We start from the raw sequence: 27,957 nt of genomic DNA on the forward strand, positions 1-27,957 counted from the left end.
ATGAGACCTGAAACTCTTTCCAAACTTCTTCTCTGTGTTGCATTTTCACTGCCCAACGCAGTGCACATTCAAACAGGTAAGCTCACAGCTTACAAAGACAGGATTTAAAGTATTTAAATGTCATTTTGTCATTTCATATTTCCACATGCAAATAACTTTTAAGACTATTCTCGGTTTAGGGGGATGCAGGAGGGTTTCAGGAGGGTTAATATAAAGACAGCTAGCTTTAGTGTTGCTGCAGGACTTCTTTAGCAGTGTCAAAAATAAGCTGACGCCTTTCCATCTATCATGAAGGTATCCAAGGCCACATAACCTCCAAATGTCCCACATATTCTGCTCTCAGGCTTCCCCTCAAACAGACAAACAGGATGTGGATTCTCTAAGTTCCTGTTCAGCTGACGAGGAGTGTAGTGACCAGGTGTTGATTAGAAAGGATGCTTGCTTTGAAAGCTGCTGTCCTGGCTTTCAGCGGCTTGTCTGCCTGTCACTGCTGTGCAGGCTCTTTGAGGATATTACCTTTCACTTTGACCTCTCAGGTCAGGAAACTTTACGGTGCCAAAAACAAGCTAGCTCTTCTTGGTTACAGCCCCCCCCCCAAGCTTTGTCTGTTTGCTCTATTTTGCCTCCCAATAAAGACATGAAAGAAGTCAGAACACCAGTACATGCTGAATTTCACCTGGTGTCTCTGTTTGTGTCTCACAACAGCTGTTGGCTAAAGGTGCTTTAGATTGTAAGGTGATATGAATAATTACACAAATTGATTGAATTAAAATCCAGTGTGGTGAAGTCAAAATTACAAAAAATGTAATTGTCCAAAAACCTATAGACACAGCTATATATATTTAAAGGCAAATGTCTTTATTATCATTTGAAATGTTTTGCTTGGGAAAGAGTTAAATATTTACAATTGCCATTAGGTGTTTGCAGTAACATTCAAGTCTAATGGTAGCTGACATATACCCCAGTGACTTTTGAACAGGCCTATAGAAGTACCCATCTTTGAAAGTAGAGAGAGGCCAATCATCAGCTTAAAGTATGACCTCACTTGAATTAAAACAAAAAGAAAATTGGTTTTGGAGATTCTGCATTCACAGATGTTTACTGCAGCTGTCCTTGTGTGTGTTGAGGTCAGCAATCCACCAGTGCACCTTGGGAAAATATCTCTCCAAAACTGGACACTATGTCATTTAAACTAGCTACGTTTGCAAAGTGGACTTTGCACATACATAATTGTAACCATGCATAACAGTTTATGATTACCTCTGTTTTGTGGGCATCTGGTCTAAACTTCATGAGACAGCAATGCACTGGCTTCTCATCCTACTTTGGCTCAAGATGTCCATAGAGTTTAGTGAGTGTGTTATCACCTTTCAAATTCACTTTGAAATGTTTCTGTTGAACACAGGCCAGCTGGAGAGTTGATGTCCACAATGCAACATTTGGCCAGCAGAAAGCTTTCCGTATACAGTATTTGAACATTGCTACTGACAGTCTTGGTGAGAATCCAGTCCTTATGTTGTCTCTCTGGCTGTGCCTTCAGTGCTTCCTCCAGAGTGTGCGCCAGGAGGCCACTCGGTCCTCCAGAACCCCTACCGTAGCACCACCTTCAGCTCCAGCTGGCTGCAGCAGTCATCCCTGCAGGACTTCATCTGTGACCACTCCCTCACACCGGGCTGGTACCAGTTTCAGATTTTTGACAAGCCAGCGAGTATGCCCACCCAGTGTGTGGAGGTAAATGATGTTTTTGTGAAAGAGAGTGAGATCTGTTTACAAGTGCTGTGTGTCTTATAAATGAGCTTCCAAGGATGTTGATGCTGTGAGGAGCTATTCTATTCTTTTTATCTGACTATAAATCATATTTCCTTCATCTACTATCTTCCCATGGAACTCCATTAATTTGATTTTGTTATTCAAATCATTAAGCTGACTCCTAACATTGTTCAAGTTATACATAGTTCAGTAGTGTCAACATACTATAAGATATGTTAAATGTACATTAGAGGAGGCCTATATGCTCATTTCAAAATCCATATTTTTATTCTTGCATTCTAATAAAGTAGCTTTGTGTGAGTCAAAGTTCAAAATAATCTTTGTTTATGCTTCACTGGGCTTTGGTGCATGCATGTTTATTAACTGCCTTGAAATATCCACTCTTAGTGACATCATAGAGATCCAAGAGTAAGGAAAACTATATGAAACCAAGCATTTAGAGCAATCTGAAGGCTGAGCTTCAGGCTCCCAGGGATTACTTGCATGTTCACTGACCTAATTATTTGAAACTGTGGTCATCGTCATTGTGAGCAACAATCATTGTTTAAAAATATATAGATATCATGTAAGGTCAATCATTAAAACTGCATTTAACTCAAGTGCGCAATCTTTTTCCACATTGTATACAACTGAGGTAATCAGCTTTCTTCAAAGACAGCAGCTAAAACTCCAAAATGATTAACTGCATTTGAAAATTCCAAATAAAAACTTCAAATATACCAATGAGAAGCTGTAAAAACACTCCAACCATTCCCATATCCGTCTACTGCAAGTAATTAACTGAACTTAGTTTAGGTTTGCTGAATCGTAACCTTTCTATTTCGCTATCAATTTGTATAATTTGTTAACACATTGAATGTTCTAACTTTGAGGCTTGAATTCTAGATGAAAGTCATTTTTTTAACCAATGTAGGAATTTTTACACCAATTTTTAGAATAATTTCACAGATATACTGCACAAATTCAGTCACTCATTGTGACCTCTATTAAAGATCATAAAAAATAAAATAGAATTGTAATTACCTCAGCCATGGCAGCTTCCGTCTTATTTCTTTTTTTTAGATTCATGTGGTAAACTTAAATTTATATGTATATAAATTATATGCTTGTTTAATTACAAATATAACCTGATAAGTTTGTGAAAGCCCTTGAGACCCCATCCATGTCCTCATGAGGGGAAACTCTGAGGTAGCCTGCCTGTCATGCGAGTTGTGTGTTTGTGTGTATACACATATTTATGAAGGAGAATGAAAGGAGAGTTGGAATATGTCTCATGTCTTGTGGTTGGCCTGCTGTGAGCCTGCAGGATCCATCTAAAGTGTCAGCCTCTCAGCCTCCTGCTTTCCCGGGGCATCGCTGCTCTCCCTGGGTGATGGATAACTACGGGAGTGAGCGGAGGAAGAAAGAGAGTATTGCTGTGAACATGTGTTACATAACAAGGCAGTGTCTTTTTGATGATGTTAGCAAATAAGGAGTTAGATTTGTCAAAGCCAAGAACCTTTTGTCTTTAAGGAGAACCAGGGTATAATCTGTAATGATATCAGATATCTTCTTTTGGACATTTTCTAAATTATTCAGTTGCAAAGTTATTTAAACCATTTCACTCATTGATTGATTTCAATTTTGGTGTCTGTGGATGTTTCAAACTCAGGTTTACAGGGCATGTGTGGCAGTACTGTGCTTACTTTGTGGCATTTGTTGTTTTTAGTAGAACATTTCTATTTCTCTTTATTCCAAAATAGCTTTTACTGGTTTTTCCTCCATTCTGGAGGATTAGTTTTGTGAAAGAATGACCATAATACATCCATACATACTGATTCCCCTTGCCCCCTCTGTTTCCAAACATCTAGGTGAACCACTGTGGGACTCAGGCCCCGGTGTGGCTGTCTCTGGGTGAGGGTGAGTCCCTGCCGGGGCCGCTGGAAGTCAGGCAGTTGACGGCCTGCGCTGCCTGGCAGTTTTTCTCAAGCAGCAGCAAAGAGTGCTGCATGTTTCGCATCCCAGTGACTGTCCGAAACTGTGGAGACTTCTATGTTTACCTACTCCAGCCCACACAGGGTTGCATGGGTTACTGTGCACAGGGTAAGTAACAGTAATTATTGTGTGACTGCAATGTAAAGCATGATTTTTGTGCCAATACACTGCTCAAAAAAATCAAGGAAAGACTCAATCATAGCAGCATAAGATGAATTTAGTTTAGTATTAGTGGCCGTATGATTCTTAAAGAACAGGGATGCTGGATGCTGCATAGCTGGAGGCTTTTTGTGTGAAGTTTTGTTCTCCTTGTGCCTTCGTGGCTTCTCTCTTTCTCTTTCCACAGTCCACAGACATAATTTCTCAGTCTAAATTTGCTGTAACTGTGAATGTGACGGGCCAGAGTGTACTGTCTCTTTCCCAGTGTCAGCTGGAATAGGCATCACTGTCCTTTGATTTCTACATTACGTGCTAATTTATAATGAAAAATGAAAGGGGAAGAAATGAAATGTGGAAGCATGGATGTATATATAAAGCGCAAAAACATAATCATTTTGAAGCTGCTATGTTTAAAAAAAGACAATATTTATATACAAGTCATGCTATTTTATAATTATCTGTTATAAATCTCCTGTCTCCCTAACAGAGATGTCAGACGCTTTACCCACATCATCGCTGCTCTGCGGTCCTGGTGAGGTGAACGTCGGTGGATCATGTAAAAGTGAGGACCCCGCTGTTGTGTTTTTATGGCTCTCACTTGTCTCCTCATGTTAGATTAAATACCAAAACACTTTGGAGGTCAGGGAGGTGCATATGGTCAGGAATACAATAACACCACCCTCACCTCTCCCCTTATTGACCTGAGCCTGTGTCCCGCTGTGCTCTCTGCAATAGTGACCCAGACTGTGAATTATGCCAAGCCAGGCTTTAGGAAGCAGAGGTAGAAATTAGGGAGAGAAATAATTACAGACTACTGAAGATGTTCATTGGTGTGCTTCAAATAACAGTATAAAGCTCAGATTTCTGATAATTAAGAGAATTTAGAATTGCTAAATTAATTCATCTTCCTGTCTAATTCTTTTCTGTTGTGGGATGTCTGTAATTGTTCTTGCCTTGAAGAACTCGCACCCAACAGGCGTCCCATGTAAATAATGGAGCACATAAAATGCCAGTGCATACTTTTGTCTTAGTCTATTTAGCCTTGATTTCTTTAAATCAACCATTTTCTGATTGGCTGCCCTTCATGACAGCAGATTTAAAGAGTAAGTGGGTGTGTCTTCTATGTCTGAGAGGACACATGGCGTATGTTCAAAAATATTTAAAATTAGAGAATGATGATAAAAATGTGGATAGAAGTACCTCCACATTTTTCAGAGGACCTTAAAAGTGCCCATTAGGCCTCAACAACCTGCCTCGTCTTTCTGCTCCTCCCCCAACAGCTAATCAGCCCCCGACTCCGTCAGTGCCAGTGATTGTCTCAGAGGTGACAGGTAACACTGTCTACCTGAAGTGCAGCTTCGAGAGCAGGTCTAACAGCTCCCTGGGTTATGTGGTGGCCTGGTCTCGCCTCTCACCTGAGGGCAGGAAGGAGGAGCTCAAACAGGAGACCACAATCCAGACCTTCGCCTTTATCGAGCTCGACGGCTTCAACCTGCGATTAGGAGACAAGGTGTGCATGTGGGTGAACTAGTCCTTTAAAGAGCGTAGTGGGACTGCTGTTTAGCCACTCTGTGTTAGAGGGAGTTTTTTTAATAACCAAATTCAAATATGTAACGAAGTATGTCTTCAGAAGCTGTTCAGCAGGTTTTTGCTGGGTGGGCTTCTTTTATTTTTTAAGGATTTATGCAACCTTCCACTTGTCAGTCTTCTGCAAATAAGATCTGCTATATAAACAAAGACGAGGTTCCTGGATTTCTAAGGCAGCAGGGACTGAAGGAATTACCGATGCCTGTCAACATGTCATTTTATTTTACTGTGAGCTGCTCATGTGTTTAACTGGGCCAAAAGCCTTTGACACAGTCAGAAGTTTTTTCTCTGCTTTTATTTCCTATCTCTACTCTACTTTGTTCAATTCATTTTTTCTTTATTACCATAACATTTGCTTAGTGTGGTGCTGTCAAGGCCTGTTGTATGAGGACTATGACATAATACGCTTAAAATAAGGAAAGCGTGCCTGGAAATTGCAATATAGCACACTATATTAAATACTTCATCTTTAAAAATAAACTAAAATAGAAGTAATATATGTACATCTCCCTCCCTCTGGCTCAGATTTACTGCTCCAGCTCCAGTTTCTTCTTGGACTCGCCCAGTGTCCGGGGTATTTCAGTGGAAAGTCAGGAGTTCTTTGCTGGGATCAGGGTAAATAATATTTATCTGACATTTATATTTGCGATCTCTCTTTCTAGTAATTTTTTTGTTGGTCGTTAGTCTGCAGACATGTACAGGTTTAGACAGAAGGTACAGTGTTTTGAGCTTTCTGTCCTGTGAAGTAGTCTGACTCTAGTGTCAAGGAAGGTGGTAGGTAAGCAGACTCAGCACACATTTTGGGTTCCCATAGATGAGCGATTTATTTACAGTGACCTCCATCATATGTGAAACTTAACAAAACTCCCCCAAATTAACGTAAGTAACAAAAGTCAAACACAGCAACACAACTCAGCTCTCCTCGCTTCTCTGAATCAAGCAGAGACTGATTATATATAGGGCTATTAATTTCCTTTCAATTAGTCCAGCCAGTACCACTAGCTTGAGCTGAGGAATCTAAACCTCAACACAAATGACTGAGAATTAAATAAACCATTTACACAACTAAATGGTTCTATATAAGAAAAAATATTCAGCAAATCCTTTTGTATTTTGAAACAAACGAAAGGAAGCATTCCTATGGTAAAAGAAACCCCTCCTCTTTGTTTAACCTGTAGATGTCAGACATGACATCATCAGTACTTTAAAAATCGGGAAATGCTGGGCGGGCCTTTCCCCACACCTGACCGACATGAAGACTGAAAACAAAAAAACAATGTAATTATGCACAAATGACTTAATTCTGCAACACAATAAAATACAATGCAACATGTAACTGAGTATTTGCTTTAATTTCTGAATGTTTGGTTTGCTGGCAACGTAATGCTTACACAAACAAACCCGGGATAGTCAGTGAGCAATGTTACTTTGACAATAGCAAATCATAGCAAATAAATATATAGAGGGAATAATGTACATAATGTACAAAAAGTCAATACTTCTGGGACAAGTGGAGAGTATTACAACTGCTCATCCACTTTGTCACATGTCCATGTAAATAAAAATTAAGAGATAAAACATATTAAAAAAGAGAAGATTATGCTTTCATTTAGATTTTGGTTGTTATTTTGACTCAGATCACTTAAATAATAGCTTATCTTAACTGTCTTCTTCTAGATGAGCTGTGGATAAACACTCGGTATAAAAAAACCTGACCACCCTCTCTTTCTAAAATCATGTTTTGTGCAGTTAAGACCAGAGGCGAGCAGTGTATCTGAGGATGGCAGATTGTATGAGATGGTGGTCGAGAGCACGGTTCCTCTTCCATGTCCAGAAGGGTCTCCAGCTTCTGCAGAGCAGTGCACTCTGTCCCTGCAGCTCAGCACAACAAGTGAAGGTGACCTTGTTGATCTGTAAATAATGGCAGTGTTACTATTGCTTTCTAATAACACAGGCTGTACTGTAGGCAGTTTACAGTGAACATTAATGTAGTTTTTATGCTTAAAATGCATTTTTAAAAAGCAGGTTATCATCTTGCAGTAATCTCTTAAATGATCCAATATGTGGATTTGATTATTAAATATAGCATATGATGCCATGTTAATTCAGTGCTGTGCAGTGAGCCTAACATTAGGGTCAAATAAAAAAATATGATATATATAGTAATTTGATTACTTTTTGCAATACTTAAAAGGTATTGTACCTGTGTGATGCTGTATAACATTTAAATATAAATATTTTTTATAAAAATATCAAATTACCCACTGAAACATATTCACAAATGCATTTCAGGTTGATGTCACATAAAACTATTTTACAGCTGTGATCTAGTAAAGCTTTTGGTCTTTTGTTTAGACATGCTAAATATGTTGTGCCTCTTGTTTGTGAATAGTGAAGGGCTGCTCCCTCCCTCAATCTATGTGCATAAGAATAATTAAGTCAATGTTTGGAGAAGCTTTAATTATGGTTTAAGGCATATTTAATCAAATTTATTATGCTTCATTTATTTCAGCCCATAGGAAAGTCTCCACCACTTTTTTTTGCATAAATCTGTAGAAATAAATGAAAGGAGAAGGGGCTGATTACATGTTAATAAATCTTTGTAAATCTCTCTCACAGAGGGACTATTTAGATGCTGTGTTATTGCTGTTATTGCTATTTAGCTATAAAGAAATGTCTGTGCAGTACTTTTTTGGTGTTCTTTAATCCTTCAAACGAAGTGAGAATAACTCCTTGTATTGCAGAGGATGGTTTGCTGGGTGCGGATCTGTCCCTGTCTTCCTGTGTCGTGGATCTGTCTCAGGGTCCCTGTCGCGAGAGCATTTGTAGCCGGGCTGTGATCCACTTCAGTCCTGTAACCGACTTTGTTAAAGATGGCACCAGGACAACTGAGATCACTGTTAAACCCATCGCCACACAAAACTTTCTTTGGAACGGATACTCACCAAAACCTGTCCAGGTGAACACGTCAAACTATTAAACTCACGCTCCCCGACGGCCTCATCATGTGTAATTTCTTTTAAGAAAGAATGAAATTGATTTCTATATTTCAGATAACAGTTAAAGATGTTCCCTCAGCCTACTGCTACTCCTTCACTGATCCTCACATAATCACATTTGATGGCAGGTACTTTAATTCAGTTAATAAGGAATCTTACTTCTGTATTATGCTGTGAGCTGTACTCTAGTGAAATAAACTCTATTACTTATGGAAGTTTTAAATTGTCATAATAAAAGATGAGCTTTCTGTCTCATTTTTGCACCATACAGATACTATGACAACTACCAAATAGGCACCTTTGTCCTGTATAAGAGCACCTTTTGGCCTTTCGAGGTCCACGTCCGTCAGTGGGAGTGCGGCAGCGTTGTGCATGCCGCCTCGTGTGTGTGCGGCTTTGTGGCGAGGGATGGGGGAAATGTTATTGCTTTTGACATGTGCAATGGGGAAACGGGTGAAACCAAGCCTCAACTGTCTGTGAAGAACAGAGACTTGAGTGAGAGCCGCATTCGGATCACAGAGTCCTACCAAGGACGCAAAGTCACTGTGAGTGAAAATGAGTACACAAGCTAAATAATTTCACAATTTAAGCTACCAGGTAAACTTCTTGCCTTTCTTGGCTTTAAAGTTAGATTTTCTTCTCTGAATATTTGACTTTTTGCAGATGACCTTCTCTTCTGGAGCATTTGTTCGTGCTGATGTATCTGACTGGGGAATGAGTCTGACACTGAGAGCCCCCATTTCCGACTGGAGGCACACTGAGGGTCTGTGTGGGACCTATGATGGACAATCAGACAATGACTTCCACTTAGCAGGGGGCGCCAAACTGGAGAATCTACATGCTTTTATCTCTGAATGGAGGTCAGGCAATCATGTTCTAATTGCTGTAAGCAATAACAGCTTGTCAGCTACGTAGTGCTCTATCTATGCAGGAAGAAGAAATTCTCAATCTATATATACAGCTTCATATATCAAATGCTTTCCTAGAAGTTTTTTTTGTCTTAAAAAGGCCTGTCCACTCATTTTCAGCCCATTTTTCACACATTGAAAGGCAATGTTTGACCATGAATATTGCCAAAACTATTAAAGATACCCACTGTGGGATTGTATTTAGTAGCAGTGGTTTAGGTTAGAAAATGTATGTTTGAATTATTTCACTTGGACTTCACATCCCAAAGGCTTAAATTTTCGGTTTATGTGCTGTTAATCACAAACTTGAAAACGCTGCAGCCAGCAGGGACCACAATACTGAAATTGCCACTATGAACAATTTATTACAACCATGCAGAAAAACAGTTAGCAACATTTGTTACCTCTTTACTGACATCGTTTCCTTCTCTCTCTCAGGTTACCCCCAGGCAACAGCCTGTTTGACACTGTACCATCCCATATTAGTACACTGAACTCCCGCAGGCACTGTACCTGCCAGGAAGAGATGCCCCGCTTCTCATTTCCCAGAGCCCCGTCTCAGCCAATTAGCTCATCCGACCCCAGCTGCTCTAATCACGGCAACATACGTTTCCCCAGTGTCATCCCAACTCTGGACGTCACAGCCGAGTACATCACCTCTGTGGAACTGCTCAGTGAAAATGAAAGAGAGCCACTACCCTCAGATCACTCTGGCTTTCCCTCGAGAGCCTCAAGAGTTTCAGCCTCAGCTCACCAACAACCCAGAGGCAGACGCAGTGCCCAACGTTTCATTTCTAACTCCCCACATCAAAGTCTCAGCCAGTCTGATCTGGAAGGCGTTACCTACTTTTTCCCAGAAGACCACGAACCTGCAGTTCAGCCAGAATCTCCCCTAACGTGGCCCACACCCTCTGGCCTCACCGAGCAGCAGGCCCAGGCCCAGTGCCGGCAGACTGTGGCAAACTCAAGCATAGTGATGGGTTGCAGGCACCTGCTGAAAGAATTAATAGTTAACCATGCCGTGACCATGTGTGTTACTGACCTACAGCTAAAGGACGAGCAGTTGTGGTTGAATGCGACTATACCACTGCTGGAGAACGAGTGTGAGAGGAGGCTGCTGGAGGAGGGGGAGGGAGAAGAGAAGTACCAGGATGCTGTGGCCATCCTGAAGTGTCCAAATCTTTGCAACGGGAACGGCCAGTGCTCAAACTGGGGTTGTGTGTGCTTCCCAGGATTTGGCTCCTATGACTGCAGTGTGCTTTCTGGTAACATATATCCACATGAAGACACTTACTTACGTATAGTAGACAGATCTTAGTATTGTGATTATGGCCTACTTGCACAACGCAATATTGTAAGTTATGTCTATGTTTATAGTGTAGTTGTAATACAGTTATTAGTTACATACATTTATCTTCCATTAGATCTCCATGATGACAGACTTATGATCGTGAAACATGTGGTTTATGATTTGGACTGAACTCCCAAGGGTAACATTTCATGTTCATCTGCACTTTTTGTTAATGTTGTGAAGACCAGATCCCAGAGATCACTACGCTGCAGAAGGATGGTCTATGCGATGTCCGTCAGGGAAACTGCACCACCGTCAACATCCATGGTCAGGGCTTCAAGGACTCCTACGAGCTCAAGTGTGAGTTTGTTAAAGAAAAGGTAATTTTCCTGCTTCTCTTTTCCTTTTATTCCTTAGTTGATGTACATCTTTTTTTCTGTAGTACCACCTTACAAAACAGCACAATATACTTTTTCTCTGTCTCTTCTGCTCAGACTGCAGACTTCTGTTCAGTTTTCACTAGCAAAATGATGAAATAAGTTCAGTTCAATTCAATTCAATTTCATTTATCCAGCGCCAAATCACAACAACAGTCACCTCAAGGTGCTTTATATTGTAAGGTAGACCCTGCAATAATACATACAGAGAAAAACAATCATATGACCCCCTATGAGCAAGCACACTGGCAACAGGGGGAAGGAAAAACTCCCTTTTAACAGGAAGAAACCTCAGGCAGAACTCAGGCTCAGGGAGGGGCGGCCATCTGCTGTGACCGGTTGGGGTGAGAAAGGGAAGACAGGACAAAAGACATGCTGTGGAAGAGAGACAGAGATTACAAGAAGTCAAGCACAAATGCAAGCAGCAAGCACTCTTGTTGCTTCTGGTTCTTCTTTTAGAGAGAGTGCCTCATTCCAAACGGCCTCTTTAGATTGCTTAACATTAGCAGAAGGCCACTATCTTCCAAAGTCCACTGAAGCCATGAGATTGGTAGCTTTAGCATTGCTTTCTGACATTATTTTTCTTCTTCTTTCCTTTTGTTGATGGCTCTTACTGTTGGTTAGTTGTGTTTTTTCCACACTAGAAATGGTTCTATATTTCCCTCAGTGATTGAATTAATCCTCCTCACTGTTGTTCAGAACTTTTAGATTTGTCATGCTCTCATAAATCCCACCAACCAGTGACAGAGTGATTAGGTTTCCCTTTGACCAAAGACTAATCACAGAGATCTTTAACTGAATTAATGACAAGAAGTCCAGAGATCCAGTTTGTTCCCCAAGTCTAATCAGGAAATGAGACACATTCATGTCCTTTGTATTAAACTGACATTAACAAGCTAACCAAAGTGTGCATGAATGTAATCAATGTAATTTTAATTGGAGAAGATGTATCAAGCTGTAAACATAACAATGGCACTGGAACAGTTGCTTGTTAACGCATCCACATATGTCGTGCAAGTCCAATATTCCATCACCTTTTGGCATCTTACCATAAGTTTAAAAGATGTGATATTTGTCTTTAAATGTGCTGGTGAATATTGCTGGATCAATAATAAGTGGCAAAGCTGTACATTTTGATGACTATAAGAATGTGAGTTACAACCAGATGTCGTAGATTTTTTAAAATATATTTATACCAAGTTAATGTCGTTTTCATCTTTTTATCCGTACATCTGTTTTTTTTCTACATTACCATACTACCTTACACATCCTACCATGTTCTACCTTAGTTCTTCTTCCCCTATTTGTCTCATTTATAGTTTGTGGATGGGGAGTGGGTTCTGGATGAGCCTCAGTTTGTGTTGGCCACTTTTCTGAATGACACGGCTTTGGAGTGCCAGCTCCCCCTGGAGGACAGCTGGGTTTCTGCAGGCATGGACTTGGAAACGGTAGCAAACAGACCACTGGCCCGCTGGCAAATTAAAGTAAGTCATGTTTCCAGGCATTTTATGAAGAGCACACTGTGAAATTATACATTTCATTAGGTCCTGCCTACCCATTTCAAACTCATCTTCTGCCTCTCTTACAGCATTTGTTTGTCATTTCCTCTCATGCTCCTGCCCACTTCTCAAAACTAATAATAAATATGAAACTATATGCTTATTTTCTGACATATTTAACAATCTAACAATGCATCAGCAGCAAATTTGCAGTAGGATGTTGAAATTGCATGGATGCAGTAATAGAAAGTGTGCACTGAGTGCAGCTGGAGGTTTTTCTCTAATTTCCGTTTGGCTTAGAAAGGAAAATGAACTCAGTGGAATAAAAAAATAGTTGAGTTACACAACTGACAAATATGTTTCCACAGTTACGTTTAGTGAAAATGTTTTACAGAGTACTTTAGCATTTACACTACAGTGAGATCACAGAAGAAGTTATTCTTAGTCTACACTGGAAATATTTATTTTTCCATTCAGACTACCAAAAGCCTTTTTTTCCAGGGAGCTCATCGTATCATTCAGACCGCTGTTTGTCTGCATTTCCACTGCAGTGAAGATCTACTAAGATTAGACCAATTAGTCCACTGACTGTTTTTACACGCAGGACTCACTTTTCTGTTCTTTGTGTCAGGGTGACGGGTGCAAAGACAAATACACACCTACACACACATTCTCACAGTCTCTCACAGTACTCGTAAGAGAAACAATGAAAGCCAGCTCTTTTGGCTGCAAAAACCTGACAATGCAGTGCATACCTGCAGGAATGTACAGGTGCATTTGTTAGTGCTTTCAAATGTAATGGCTTTGATCAGAAAAAAACATTTTTTTCATGTCTTTATTTCTTAGATTCACCACTTTGGGATTTCACTGAGACATCTTCCTCTTTCTATACATTTTCTAGATTGACCTTCACCTCAGACTCACTCTGTTTCTGTCTTGCTTGCTCTGTTTATTTTTCTTAAATCTTCTTCATCTGGCTTCTGCTAGGTTTTTAAACTGGCACATGTTGGGATTGTCTTCTCTCAGTTTAAACAAACACTGTCAAGTCCAAACATGAGATTTTTAGGATCACTCAGAAGTACCAAACTCAGGAGAGGCCAGCTTTATCCCCTGAAAGAATTCCCAGAGCGGTGGTTTTCCCATGGTGAGAACTATGGGAAAATCCAGAGGAAAATGGCCTTTTGACTATATGACCCAGTGTTTGTGATGACCGCTCACCTTTTTCAGCCTGTTTAACGCCTTTTCCCAGTGATTCTCAGTAATCAAGCTTCTGTTGATGGCAGGTTTCCAATGATGGTTACAGCTACAGCAATGCAAAGATACTAACTCTTTACGATGGAGCCTGCCAGATGTGCAGCCTCAGGACTGAAGTCGTCTGTACCCTGAGGGTGAGATATCTCAAATTCTGTTTATAATTTACTTCATAGTTGGACAGGGAGTGAAATCTTTTGCTCTTAGACTACTTTATATTTTAACTGTGAAGCTTCTAATTGGACTAATTCTTTCTAGCAAAGGTCAAGAACAGATCCAGGTGTAGCATGGGCTACAGAGTGTGCCTGGTATGCAAGAAATTGTAGACTATAGATGATGTGCACATGCTTGCTGCTTATATGATGTGTACATAAAATAAACTATATTAAGCAGCAGCTATTAGAATAAACAATGAATTAAACCACTGCAAGTATTTAAAGGCATTAACATGAACAATTAAAACTGCTCTACTGAATTTTCAGCTTCCCCCCTGTTTTTCTTTCTTATTTTTAAACTGAACACTACTCTGTATTTTGCTTAAAAACACTTTATAGGCTCAATAATTCAGCAGTAAAACAAAAACATCTGGGAAACACATCAGCTAGTCTGCTGACGGAAACCTTTAGAGGCAACAGCCAACTATAAGGGGTTCTGTGTAGCCAGGATCAATATCAGCTTTAAGATAGCACATCACAGATTGAAGACTTCCTGCTCTGTGCAGCAGCCATTGTTTACAAATGCAAATACATTTTTAAATTTAAAAGGTAATATTTCATCACTTGATAGGCAATAGCTTTGCAGTTGTATTTCTTCAAATGCTTTGCTCTCCGCACAGGCTGTTTACCTGCATGGACACAAAGTTAGTGTACGTGTGATTGGCTAACAGAGCTCAGATTCTGCGCATGCATGTGAGGAAATCTGTTAATAGAGATGTAAGAAAACTTAATTATCAGGTGTTGTTAGAGGCAGATCTTTTGTACATATGGGTCTAGTATTGCTAAAACCAAAGCCTTTTTTCAATATTAGCTAATTGCTCACATAATTTTACAGTTATTTACATAACTTTCTGTTATTTTAAATGTCTTTGAAGCAATTTTTCTATCTACATGATAAACATCTCAAAAAGCTTCACTAGTGTAATTTCATATCTATTTTAAAATGTGCAGAAATCCAAAAAACATTTTTGCTATATATTAGAATCTGTGATCCCTCTCTCCAACAAGCCAACAAACAGGTGCTCTAAACAGGTGCAAAAAAGGGAAAACCCACCAGCTGGTAACATGTAGGGAGGATTTTCTTCTGCAATCTGCACCTATAACTGCAGATTTCTCATCTATTCTTGTATTTCCTGTGGCTGTTGTGCACTCTGTAGTACCCCGGAGCTCCCAAACATTTGCTTATGCCTGCAGCCGCTCCTGCCAACAACTATTACATTCAAACTTTCAGCCTTATGTGAATGTGGGTGTGAAGCACAGAGTTGCTGAAATCAAGCATGCAAGCCCCGGAGAGGAAATCTAACTGCTGCTGTGCTTTGATATTACTTATACAACTACAATACACTAATAAAACACTAATTTGAAGCTTCAGCCAATAAAACATCTCTAATTGGATATTTGGAAAAATACCATTTAGAAAAGCAGACTTCCAATCCAGACAATACCTTTGTTAACACAGTAACACAGACAGTGAAGGACAGAAAGTTTGCTCATCTTTAAATGAAACAACAAATGGATATAAAAGACGAGTCCTTCTCCTGCCATGGTTTAGTAAAGGTAAAAATAATTTTGAAGTGGGTACACAGTTATAGATCCTTTGGCAGCTTTCTCTATCCTCCTGTATCAGTTATTCCCAATCATTGCTGTGTATATATAGTCCCATCTACTGTTACCAGCCTATGTGTTCTCTTCTCATTTGACCTTGTTTTTCATTTTTAATTTCCCGTCCTTTTATTTCTTTTTTAATTTGGTGTTTGTAGTTTGTCTGATCCTGCATTTTGTTTTAGTCCCTAAAGCTTTCCTTTGTTGTTCAGGTTGTTTTGTCTGCAATCAGAACTGTGCAGAAATCTGCATTAATTATCTATTATTTCATTTTTAGAAATTCTAATAATAATGAAGAAGAGAATTAAGACTAGTCGGTGTTTTTGGAAATGTTGTAAAAGCTTAATTTTAACTGAAATGGAATAGATGTGTTTTCCAGTGGGTGCATCATCACATACAGTGGGGCAAAAAAGTATTTAGTCAGCCACCGATTGTGCAAGTGCCCCCACCTAAAATGATGACAGAGGCCAGTAATTTGCACCAGAGGTACACGTCAACTGTGAGAGACAGAATGTGAAAAAAAAATCCATGAATACACATGGTAGGATTTGTAAAGAATTTATCCGTAAATCAGGGTGGCAAATAAGTATTTGGTCACCTCAAACATGGAAAATCTCTGGCTCCCACAGACCTGTAACGTCTTCTGTAAGACGCTTTTCTGTCCCCCACTCGTTACCTGTATGAATGGCACCTGTTCGAACTCATCATCTGTATAAAAGACACCTGTCCACAGCCTCAAACAGTCAGACTCCAAACTCCGCCATGGCCAAGACCAAAGAGCTCTCGAAGGACACCAGGAAAAGTATTGTAGACCTGCACCAGGCTGGGAAGAGTGAATCTACAATAGGCAAGCAGCTTGGTGTGAAAAAATCAACTGTGGGAGCAATCATCAGAAAATGGAAGACATACAAGACCACTGATAATCTCCCACGATCTGGGGCTCCACGCAAGATCTCATCCCGTGGGGTCAAAATGATCATGAGAACGGTGAGCAAAGATCCCAGAACCACACGGGGGGACCTGGTGAATGACCTGCAGAGAGCTGGGACCAAAGTAACAAAGGTCACCATCAGTAACACACTAAAACGGCAGGGAATCAGATCCCGCAGTGCCAGACGTGTTCCGCTGCTGAAGCCAGTGCATGTCCAGGCCCGTCTGAAGTTTGCCAGAGAGCACATGGATGATACAGCAGAGGATTGGGAGAATGTCATGTGGTCAGATGAAACCAAAGTAGAACTTTTTGGTATAAACTCAACTCGTCGTGTTTGGAGGACGAAGAATACTGAGTTGCATCCCAAGAACACCATACCTACTGTGAAGCATGGGGGTGGAAACATCATGCTATGGGGCTGTTTTTCTGCCAAGGGGACAGGACGACTGATTCGTGTTAAGGACAGAATGAATGGGGCCATGTATCGTGAGATTTTGAGCCAAAGCCTCCTTCCATCAGTGAGAACTTTGAAGATGAAACGCGGCTGGGTCTTCCAATATGACAATGATCCAAAACACACCACCCGGGCAACAAAAGAGTGGCTCCGTAAGAAGCATTTGAAAGTCCTGGAGTGGCCTAGCCAGTCTCCAGACCTCAACCCCATAGAAAATCTGTGGCGGGAGTTGAAAGTCCGTGTTGCTCGGCGACAGCCCCAAAACATCACTGCTCTGGAGAAGATCTGCATGGAGGAATGGGCCAAAATACCAGCTACTGTGTGTGCAAACCTGGTAAAAACCTATAGTAAACGTTTGACCTCTGTTGTTGCCAACAAAGGTTATGTTACAAAGTATTGAGTTGTATTTTTGTTATTGACCAAATACTTATTTGCCACCCTGATTTACGAATAAATTCTTTACAAATCCTACCATGTGTATTCATGGATTTTTTTTTTTTTACTGGCCTCTGTCATCATTTTAGGTGGGGGCACTTGCACAATCGGTGGCTGACTAAATACTTTTTTGCCCCACTGTACATGCTGTTGATGATGTGATGGTGATATAAAACACCAGAAATGTTGATTAGAAGCTACTGTTTCATTTGCAAAAAGGCAACAGTTTGCACCATGCTGCTAAGCCTTTAATTAAGAAACCTTTTGTGCAACTATACGTAAAGTTACTCTTGTTACTTGTGGCTCGGGGCAGACACAATTAGGGCTTGACAAACAATTGCAAATGAGAGAGGAAGCAGAGATGGATAATGTCAGAAATACAGTACACTAAACAAAAACCAAAACTGTGAATCTAAATCTGACACCACAGGTGTTTTGGACATGCACACACATTCCCCACTACCGGTAGTTTTGGATAAGGGTCTTCTAAACAACATGTTTTGTGTTATGAAGGGCATTTTTAATGTAAATAATATGTTTCTTGCTTTCCAGGAGAAAACCTGTAACATTGATGGCCTGTGTTACGATGAGGGGGAGTCCCCTCCCAGCAGCCCCTGCCTCGCATGCCGTCCAGACTCATCCAGACACACCTGGTCCATTGCAGAGAGTATCTGCTTTTCTTTCTGACCTTGTTTTGCAGTTTGTTCATGTTCTAAAAATTATCAGTGTCTACTCTGATGGTGAGGTGCAGCAACACAGTGTTAGACTGAAACTCCTCATAAGAGCTGAGGTTGGATACTCATCACTGAGTTTTGTAGCTGGTAGTCACTCGAGGCAGTTTTGATCATTCGTCAGCAGATTGGATCCACTGAAGTTGCTTCTGTCCCCCAGCACTGATACAAGGACAGCTTACCTCACTGTTACGCTTTGAGACCAACTTCACTTCTTCAGCTTAAAGTAGGTCAGACGCAGCTGAGCAGCTCAGCTCCACTCAAACAAACTGACAAAATAACCAAACAGGAGTCAATGTGTTGATTATTCATTACACTGATTCCACCAATTCATCAATCATTTATCTGCTAACACAATGAAACAAGAACATAAAACTGATTTTTTAAAATCTTTTTTTAAAAGATTTTTTAAAATAGTTAATATGTTCTATCAACAGTGACTCATTTAGCATTATATATGAACTTTAACTTTGTGTTTGTCTTTGGGTGCAGAGAAATTTAGATTTAGATATAGAGAGACTTTGAGAAATTTGTCTGAATGAAAATTTTGTCTGACATAAGCTAAAACTGCCCACTCATGCACATAAATGGTGTATTTATTCACAAACTGGCACAAAAATGCCCTATTATAAAAGCTACTTCTGGCTACTTCCTTTTTCACAAGCATGTTTGATTTGCTGGGTTTTTACCCCAGATGCCCTTCCTGGACTTGTGTCTCCTCTTGTAATCAAACTGGAGATCTTATAATGGTTACAAAAAGGTTTGATCAAAAAGTTCTAATCTGCTTTGAATTTGGCCAATTTTCCATTCAAGGTAACCGTCGGGGTCATGTACAGAAAGCTTCCGTGTTCGCTGCGATTCCACCGCGGACCTCAAACTTGCACAAAAAATAAACATCAACTTCTATTTAAAAGTGTCCTCATGTTGGATGGAGGGTCATAGCTGCTGATTAGAGCTGTTATCAAAAATCCACAGTTTCCAAATCCAACAGCAGTGATGAGGTGGACCTGTTATCACAACGTAATATAAACATAAAACATTTTTATGTTTATATTATATGGAAAAATATATATTTCCCAAAATGTTTTCCCATAAAAACATCTAAACTCTGGCACGCAGAAATGCTGTAATATGACGTATCTATTGGTCTGGCATCACCAAACCAAACTGTCTTTCCAAATTAGTTATGAATTTTATCCGCACAGTTTTTTTATCCTTCCTGCCAACCACAACCTTTTCACACCCACCTTTCACCCACTCTGAACTAGTCACACGTAGGTTTATTTAGTACCTTATTTCGACTCCCTTCTTTTCTATTTTCCCTCAGACAATGAACCTCCTCTGCTCCAGTCGCTGACTTTGCCTCTGCAGTCCTTTCAGGGGGAGAATTTCATTTACCAGCTAAATGCTCGAGACCCCGAGGGCTCCACGGTTCGTTTCACCTTGCTATCAGGCCCTGAAGGGGCATCTCTGTCTCCAGCTGGTCTGCTGATGTGGAAGGCCACAGCTGAACCCACCAACAGACACACTTTCCAATTCACTGTGACTGACGACTGCAACGCTGAGACCAGAGCCTCTGTAGAGGTAAGACTCGGCTCATTAATGTCAATGTAGTGTTGCTGGTGAGTACAGATCTACATGCACGTCATGCAAAAGAATTATTCATTTAATAATTTAAATTAAATATTCAGTTAAATTTCATTTAAAGTTGGTTTAGCTCTATAACTGAGCGTAGATTTGATGCCAATGCTTAAATTCATCCTTTTTGAATTTCAAACAGAAACATTCTGATCTGTAGTCCAGTTTCAAATAACACAAAGTTGTGGTGTTGATCATATCATCTTGCATTTGGTTTTTCACTTGCTTTTTTACAGAAGACGTGCCATTAAGCCATGACAGTAAGCAAGTACAAGCAACATTTAGTCTTTATCGCCTGTGTTTTTTCTGCGATAAGATGTTAAAATTTTGGAAGTTATTGTGGCGTTATTGCTGCCTTCTCCCACTAGAGGGAGATACTGGTATACAGTATGTAGTTTGGGGCCTGAGGTTTCTCTGTAAGGTGTCACTGCAGTACACACTGAGCATGTGTACTGCAGTGTGTTTCCACCAAAAAACTGCACAAAGTTGTCAGACTAAATCATTTTTTTTCCTTTTTTAATATGATGTTGCACAATTCAGTGTACACAGAATAACTGCTCACAGATGCAGCTATATATCTCTGTGGTTTTGTTTGAAAAATGCTCTAAAGCTATAATCTTTGGATAGAGCATTTTCCATTCTCGGGACACGTTGTATCATTGCTCTTAGCAGCATACGAGTAAAATACCTCTCATGTGTCAAGCCATGTGTTCTGTACTACAGTCACAGCCAATAGCGTTTACTAAGTGGTTCAGGAATCATCAAAAAAAAAATTTGGGATCCATGGTCAGGAAGGCTAAGCCTCCTAATCCAATAAAGCATCTTTTCAAGCATCCTTGAAAAGCAGGTGGTCCACAAATAGGACAAGCCTTCAATAGTGTGCTGGAGTAGAAAAAATATACACACGGCTTTGTGCATATAACTGTTAATCATGCAAAGTTATTTGTTAGTTAACTTTTGCTACGCGTTTTGATTATACTGACTGGACCCTGAGTGTCCCTGTACACTCTGAGTTTTTGTTTTCTGATTTCTGTAACTACATTCATGTGTCTTGTTCAGTGTGTCTAAGATCATAAACCTGTGTGACTTAAGTTCAGATGTCTAAATGATAAGAAACCTTTTCCTCTCTAGGTGTTTGTGCGCTCCTGTGAATGCCTGAACGCTGCTTCATGTGTCGCCAGTGTCAACCTCCCTGCCGGCAGTGGGGAATATGTGTGTGTGTGTCCTGATGGATTTACAGGGAGGAGGTGTGAGGTGGACATAGACGACTGTAAACCAAATCCCTGCAGACTGGGTCTCTGTATAGATGGGCTCAACTCCTTCTCCTGTGTATGCCCACCTGGAATGACAGGTCAGCTGTTTCCTTTAACTACACAGAGGATTAATCTTTTGAATATTATTTTACCTGTGGTCCTTACTGAACTACCTTTACTGTAATTCCTGCATAATTATGACGCCTTTGTATTGCATTCCACTCATTCAGTCCAGTACTGAGAAATGTTGTAACATGACTGCGAGACACTCCTTTGGGTGTAACTGCATGAAATAGATGGTTTACAGTTCTGAGTGCTCACAATAAAACTTTATCTGTCCTCGGAAATACTATACTTGAGTTTTGTGCTGACTTTCGTTTGAGACCCTCCTTTAAAGACAGAGTCATATTTTGGTTACAGCTTTGACTCTGTGTTTATACTTGAGTGACTTAATACATTCAAATAAATGCTTTAAATTAGTCACTGGAGCTCAGTTTAGTCACATCCTGAGTTTACTGTGTTCGAGATGGAGGCCGACATGTAAGCTGTTTACACATATAAATAGTGGAAAATATAGAAGCTGAGGACTTTGTTGGAAGCTGGCAGGTTAAAGACTTTTAATGTGTGATTTGTGTTGTCAGATGCAGTTCAATCTGTGTAAAATTCTTAAATGCCTGCAAGAGAGAAACAACTTTTCATCAGAAAAAACTTGGAACAGCTTTATTTATTGATAAAAAATGATCCCAAATGAAGCACCAAACCAAACGATGCAAACAATTTACAAATTTGCCGTATAATTACTCTCCTGTTTTCCTCTTCTTAGCAAATTTATGATTTTAAATATTTGTTTATTTATTGAAATTGATTCCATGTTTCCTCATAAGGTCTGCTGTTTCATGTGTTGTCAGGGCGTACATGCAGAGAGGATATAGATGAGTGTGTCTCACAGCCTTGTTTCCCTGGGGTGGGCTGTAACAACACGGTAGGCTCTTTTTTTTGTGGATTGTGCCCACAAGGATACAGCGGTGATGGGAAAGACTGCATAAGTAAGTCTACATTTTATTTGTATAGTTATGGGTAGTTCTACCTTAGAGAACATTTATACATTCCATTTGTTTTGAAGGAGAGTCTGTGGTTGAAGCGGTGGTGACACCAGTGAGGGTACCACAGGTTTCGTTGAGGTCCAAACCGTCGGGTGTGTCGCCATGCTCCAGAGGGCCGTGTTACCCAGGGGTGCAGTGTTTCGAGAGCATCCATGTTTCAGCAGGCTTCGTCTGTGGACCCTGCCCTGCTGGTCTGCAAGGAAATGGCCAGAAATGTACATCAGCAGGTGAGAGTGGAGCAATTTATGCACCTTAGGCTTTGTGCACCTTGTAAACGAATGAAATAAGTTGGGTATATGTGTATATTTTGCCTCCATTTCTTCATCTGATTTTGTTTACAAAATTGTTTAAATGCTTGTCTGTGAAAGTAAGACAAGTCTAAAGTTTTTCTGGCTATTATCCAGCAATATGTAAGTGGAATGTTTTGAATAATGTTGACAATAAAGCCTGTATTTCTATGACTTTGTAAGTCATGTCCTCTAACAGCTCAGGGGACAGTCACCAGTGGAGCAGACAGTTATTTTCACGTCACCAGATCAAATTCCACTTCCACCTCTTCCTCCTCAAACAGACGACCTCCTGACAGGAGGACAAGACCAGAAGCAACAAATATCAGGAGACTTTCTCCTGCTGACAGAAAAAGCACAGCGACTTCACAGGATCAAACCACAGTCAGAACATTTGCTCCCACTGTCCACAGGGGTCAGCCCAGTGGGGTGGATTTGACCCCTGACCTCTCCACGGGGATCAGATGGGGGTCAGCAGCTCCCCATGCGACCTGTGCTGACTCTCCCTGCTTCCCGGGTGTCTCTTGTGAGCCCAATGTATCTGGGTCCTTCAGTTGTGGCCGCTGCCCTTACGGTTACACCGGAGATGGAGTCACATGTAAAGGTAAAGTGGTCTTATACTTAAACTGACAACAAAAGTGCTAAAGAAATGATTTTGATAACAGTTTTGATTGATTTTCCTTTGGCTCAGGTGAAAAACCTTTTGCAACTTTGGCTCTTGCAAAAAAAAACTTTTGCAGGGGGCATAAATTTTTCAGTGAAGGTGAAAAAGTGATATTTTGTACCACAAAGTGCTTCAGTATTTAATGTTATCTCACAATTGTACCTTATAGTCATGATGGATTTTGGTTAGCTCTGTGTGGTCTTGGTCTGAAATGATGAAATGAACCCTCAATTGGGCAACTTTTTGAGTACTGAAACATACTCATAAATGTACTTTGTTTTCAGTTGTTTGCAGGTATCCGTGTGGGCAGAACATGGAGTGCACTCTACCAAACACTTGTACCTGCAAAGACGGTTACACTGGATACAGCTGCCACATAGGTGAGAAACAGAGCATGAGCTAATGAAATCACACTCGCCTCTGGTTTTGGCTCATATATCTCAGGGTCTGGTTGTGTTTTTTAAAGCTGACAGTTTCCTTTCTTCCCAGCCATTTGCCGGCCTGACTGTAAAAACCGGGGGAAGTGTGTGAAACCAAATGTGTGCAAATGTCCTGCAGGCTACGGAGGGCCCACCTGTGAGGAAGGTAACCTGGAGTCATAGTCAAACCAGTCAAAACTGCCGACTGGTTTGCATTGCTTACATACTTGCATTGCTCGCAGAACACTGAGGAGTATCACTGTGTATTTTCAGCGAGCTGTGAGCCGCCCTGTCAGCATGGAGGTACCTGCCTGGCTAGAAACCTCTGTACCTGCTCCTACGGCTACGTGGGACCACGATGTGAAATCAGTGAGATGTGACTTAAGTGTTTTTGCAGTGTTTTTACATTTTACATAAACCTCCACAATGCATCGATCAGTCCCCCTTTTGTTTAAGTGGGTCGGTTTAATCTAGGATTGCACTACATGATTTATGTCTGTCAGTGGTGTGTAACAGGCACTGTGAAAATGGAGGTGTGTGTGTTTCTCCTGATGTCTGCAAATGCCAACCTGGCTGGTACGGACCGACGTGCAACTCAGGCAAGAAACACGACCTGTAGCTAAGCATGCATTCAGACTGCAGCTTCCTGCTGTTAGAGTGTTTAATTCTGACAGCATAATTAAGTGGCATAAAACTCAGTCTGACTTGCACATAAGCACTCAAAATATATCAGTACTGCAGGAACCTTTTCTCTTATTTATACTGTTAATCTAAAAGTACATATGTTGGCTCTTAATAAAGCCTTTTGTACTTTACATCACCTGCAGCGCTCTGTAAACCCGTCTGTCTGAATGGAGGAACCTGTGTTAAGCCTAACGTATGTGCCTGTCCCAGTGGTTTCTTTGGCTCCCAGTGTCAAATTGGTAAGCTTGTGATGAATACATACAATGATTAACACAATGAGGAATTATACTCAAATATTTCCAGCAATTCATACAGACTGACTTTCATTTTTATTAAAACTAGCAAAAGCCTGAGGCTGCTTTCTGTTTGAAACAGCAAAACTCACTGGCATACATTTATTAAACTGCAGAAATCTCTTTAGGTTTGTCTCTCTTCTCTGCACATTGCAAGTAATGTTAATGGCATCTACTAGTAACTTGCAGACAGGAGTGAGAACTGTGCAGAGTGTGAGGTCATTTAAATCAATGATTATCATATTGTTGCTAATATTTCAAACAGCGGCATACATATTTTACACATTTAGCACACCCACTGGCAAAATGCTGCCCCATGGTAGAAAGTAACCGGGGTTGCACTCTCTGTGAACAGGCTGTGCCCTAGTTACAAACATATTCAGCTTACTGAGGTTTCAAATAGTTTCTTGACTCTGTTTATCTTTCATAATAGCTAACATCTGTTGAGAATCCCTGAGAGAAGTGAAGTGATGCTTTTTCAAAAAAACACACCTAAATGTTGCATTTCCTCTCTTTTAAGTCATATCAATGTTGCTATAAAATGCAGTCTCTAAGCTTCAGTCTGATTGAAATGTGCATTTTCTGGGTTCCTCACAGTTTAATATTGCTGTCTTTCAGCTGTTTGCAATCCTCCTTGCAAGAATGGAGGTCAATGTATGAGAAACAACGTGTGCTCCTGCCCTGAAGGCTACACAGGAAAAAGGTGTCAAAAGAGTAAGTGATATCACAGCCTAAATATTTGAAGTACTGTTCAAAGTAACAGCTCACAATTTAAACATTTGGATTTTAATTTGTTACAGGTGTGTGTGAGCCAATGTGCATGAACAGAGGCAAGTGTGTGGGACCCAACACCTGCTCCTGTGCTTCTGGATGGAGAGGGAAGAGGTGTAACATACGTGAGTGATGCATGGATGTCTTCATACACATAAAATACACAACAAATAAAAAATTACCAGCTATAGCTCCAAAAAACATGTAATTCAATCAGCTTCATTTCTTATACTTTGGTTTAGGTTTAGGTGGGGTTGGGTAATAGCACTAACAAGAACTAACAAGAAGTCATACACTAAGTAGTTGTTGTAAGAAATTCTCTAGAAAACTTACAAATTGTCTCCTAATAACAGTGCACTATTTATATTTTAATATGAATATGCATATGCATGACTTTTATTCATGCGAATCTTTTAAATCGTCTTGCCCTCAAGATGGCATCCACTTTTAACAAGAACTACATAAAATGAAGGAAGGTGAGATACATTAAAAACCAAAAGGTGTTAGCTTTTTTGCCCTGAATTCAGGCTTCCAGGCAAACATTATTTCTTTATTTATTTATTGTTTGGTTCTTAAAAATTATTTTAGTGGCTAGAAAGTCCTATTTTCTTTTTAATGTAGCACAGCTAAAGATCTTTTCTGGCTGACCTGCAAATGCCTAATCTCAGCACTTTGGGTTTTAACCTTTTACCTATCTGTTCAGTCCAGTCAGGGCTTCTGAGATAAAACCTTTTAGAAGCTGCTTTGGTGTTCATGCCTCCCTCACTGTTCTTATTTTAGCTGTGTGTCTACAAAAGTGTAAAAATGATGGCGAGTGTGTAGGACCAAACACCTGCCACTGTCCCGCTGGCTGGGAAGGCCTTCAGTGTCAAACAGGTGAGTCTGTTCCTCAGATGTGATAATATCACTAACAGCTGCAGTAACAGCTCAGTTTTTTCCTAGGTAGAATCTGGCAAAGGCACATACGAAATACTTTAACTTGGACTACTTTATAACCAATTTTCCTGAACTATTGTGGAACCAAATTCAACTGTTCCTTGGCCAAAAGGAGAACTGCTGTCTTCTTAACTCTCAGGACAAATACACAAAAACTACTGTACCAAATTACAGGATACTTCTTGGAGAGATGAACTCTTGCAAAGGAAAAACACACATTTTGATGAAGATTGAGATTCATCCATCCATCAGTTTCCTTCCACTTGTCAAATTCAGGGTCATGGGGAGGTTAGAGCCTATTCCCAGCTGTCACAGGGCAAGAGGCAGTCTGGCCTGGAGAGTTTGCAGACTGAGATCACTTTGTTTAAAATAGCGAAGCAGAAGATATGATCGTTGGTTTTCCTTTAAGTTCTTTTTTGCAGATAATTGTTTTGATCATGTGTTTCAAGTGTTTCCAAATGACAATCAAACAGACACCCTGAAATATAATAAAAGACTCTTTTCTGATTGTAGATTTTAACAGGAATCAACCATGAAAAGAAAAACAATAAGAGATCAAATGTTTTAATTGTGACTTTCTCTGCAGCGGTGTGTAAACAGCGGTGTCTGAATGGAGGGAGGTGTGTGCTGCCTGACTACTGCCACTGTCGGAAAGGCTACAAGGGACTGACTTGTGCAATAAAGGTGAGAAATGGGGTCACGGTTAACATATCCCGGTGGGAAAAGTCATAAAGAGCACTGATAACTCCAGGGTTTATAGATTTATAAGATTTACAATAGAGTCATAGAACAAAGCTTCATTAGATGAATATCGTTGGTCTAGATGACTGAAAGGTTTTGTTCAGTTTTAATATTGCAGGGTATAAAAAATAAATCCAAAAAATATACTGTCTTTAAGAGAAATGTGATATTAATGACACACCCAAAAAATAATAGGCACCTTTTGTGCATCTCACAAAATGGACAACTCAGTATTTTTTTCACATTTTTTTTATCTTCTGTTCCTTTTTAAAAACATTTTCTCTGTTGAGTACTTTCTGACTGCTGATAACCACTATTCAATTCAATCTCTTTCTACTAATATAAAGATATATTTTTAAAAAGTCAGATCAAATATACGTCAGAAAAACCTCAAATTTAACACACTGCTTTTATTTTATAAACTCTTATTTACATTTTTTTAATCATATGTATTTTATGGTTATTTCAAATTTACTTTTTAACTGCAAATACCCCCATGGAGCACATGCAGTACTTTCATGGCCCACTAGGGGGCTGCAGGCCACATTTTGGGATTTTGCATCAAATAAAACAACACCAAACAAATTTAAAAAAAATTTTTTTTTAAGTGAAACCTGAATTTGTTTTGTGCTTCACAGGCATCACAAGCATGATGGCGAACAAATCTGGAATGTGACTAAAGAAGCCACAAAGAACAAAGAGAGCACCATAACCTGTGGTGTGTACGAGTGAGAGCGTGGATACTGGCATGTGCTGTAATGTGTGGCTGTGTGCACATTAGAACAGTAACAGAGCGATTTGATATATTGCACTTGTCTTTTCCTGTCTGTGTAGATCACTACCTCAAGGCTCAAAGTAACACCCATCTGTTAAATGTATTAACAGTGTTTTTTTTGCAGGCCTGTGTGCCGTACACAGTAATTTG

General features: G+C 40.1%; 1 protein-coding gene across 1 annotated transcript; it reads left to right on the top strand.

The window, feature by feature from the left end:
• Positions 1-27,888, top strand: vwde (von Willebrand factor D and EGF domains). The gene is made up of 29 exons (XM_063487345.1): positions 1-76; positions 5,184-5,413; positions 6,016-6,105; positions 7,240-7,381; positions 8,235-8,449; positions 8,544-8,617; positions 8,761-9,034; positions 9,153-9,349; positions 9,836-10,071; positions 10,135-10,662; positions 10,932-11,068; positions 12,445-12,609; positions 13,908-14,012; positions 18,065-18,179; positions 19,571-19,827; positions 21,013-21,232; positions 22,043-22,180; positions 22,291-22,470; positions 22,736-23,128; positions 23,473-23,568; positions 23,678-23,773; positions 23,881-23,976; positions 24,111-24,206; positions 24,435-24,530; positions 25,203-25,298; positions 25,385-25,480; positions 26,136-26,231; positions 26,878-26,975; positions 27,671-27,888. The coding sequence occupies exons 1-29, from the start codon at positions 1-3 to the stop codon at positions 27,683-27,685; spliced, it is 4,653 nt and encodes a 1,550-aa protein (XP_063343415.1). The 3' UTR covers positions 27,686-27,888.
• The last annotated feature ends 69 nt before the right edge of the window (positions 27,889-27,957 follow it).

This window comes from Pelmatolapia mariae, linkage group LG10_11 (genome assembly GCF_036321145.2).
Source record: "Pelmatolapia mariae isolate MD_Pm_ZW linkage group LG10_11, Pm_UMD_F_2, whole genome shotgun sequence".
Classification (NCBI taxonomy): domain Eukaryota; kingdom Metazoa; phylum Chordata; class Actinopteri; order Cichliformes; family Cichlidae; genus Pelmatolapia; species Pelmatolapia mariae.

Coding starts and splice junctions, on each gene's coding strand:
- vwde (XM_063487345.1), top strand. CDS start 1: ATGAGACCTGAAACTCTTTCCAAACTTCTTCTCTGTGTTGCATTTTCA. Junction 5,414..6,015: donor ACCTGCGATTAGGAGACAAG/GTGTGCATGTGG, acceptor CCTCTGGCTCAG/ATTTACTGCTCCAGCTCCAG. Junction 12,610..13,907: donor TGGCCCGCTGGCAAATTAAA/GTAAGTCATGTT, acceptor TGTTGATGGCAG/GTTTCCAATGATGGTTACAG.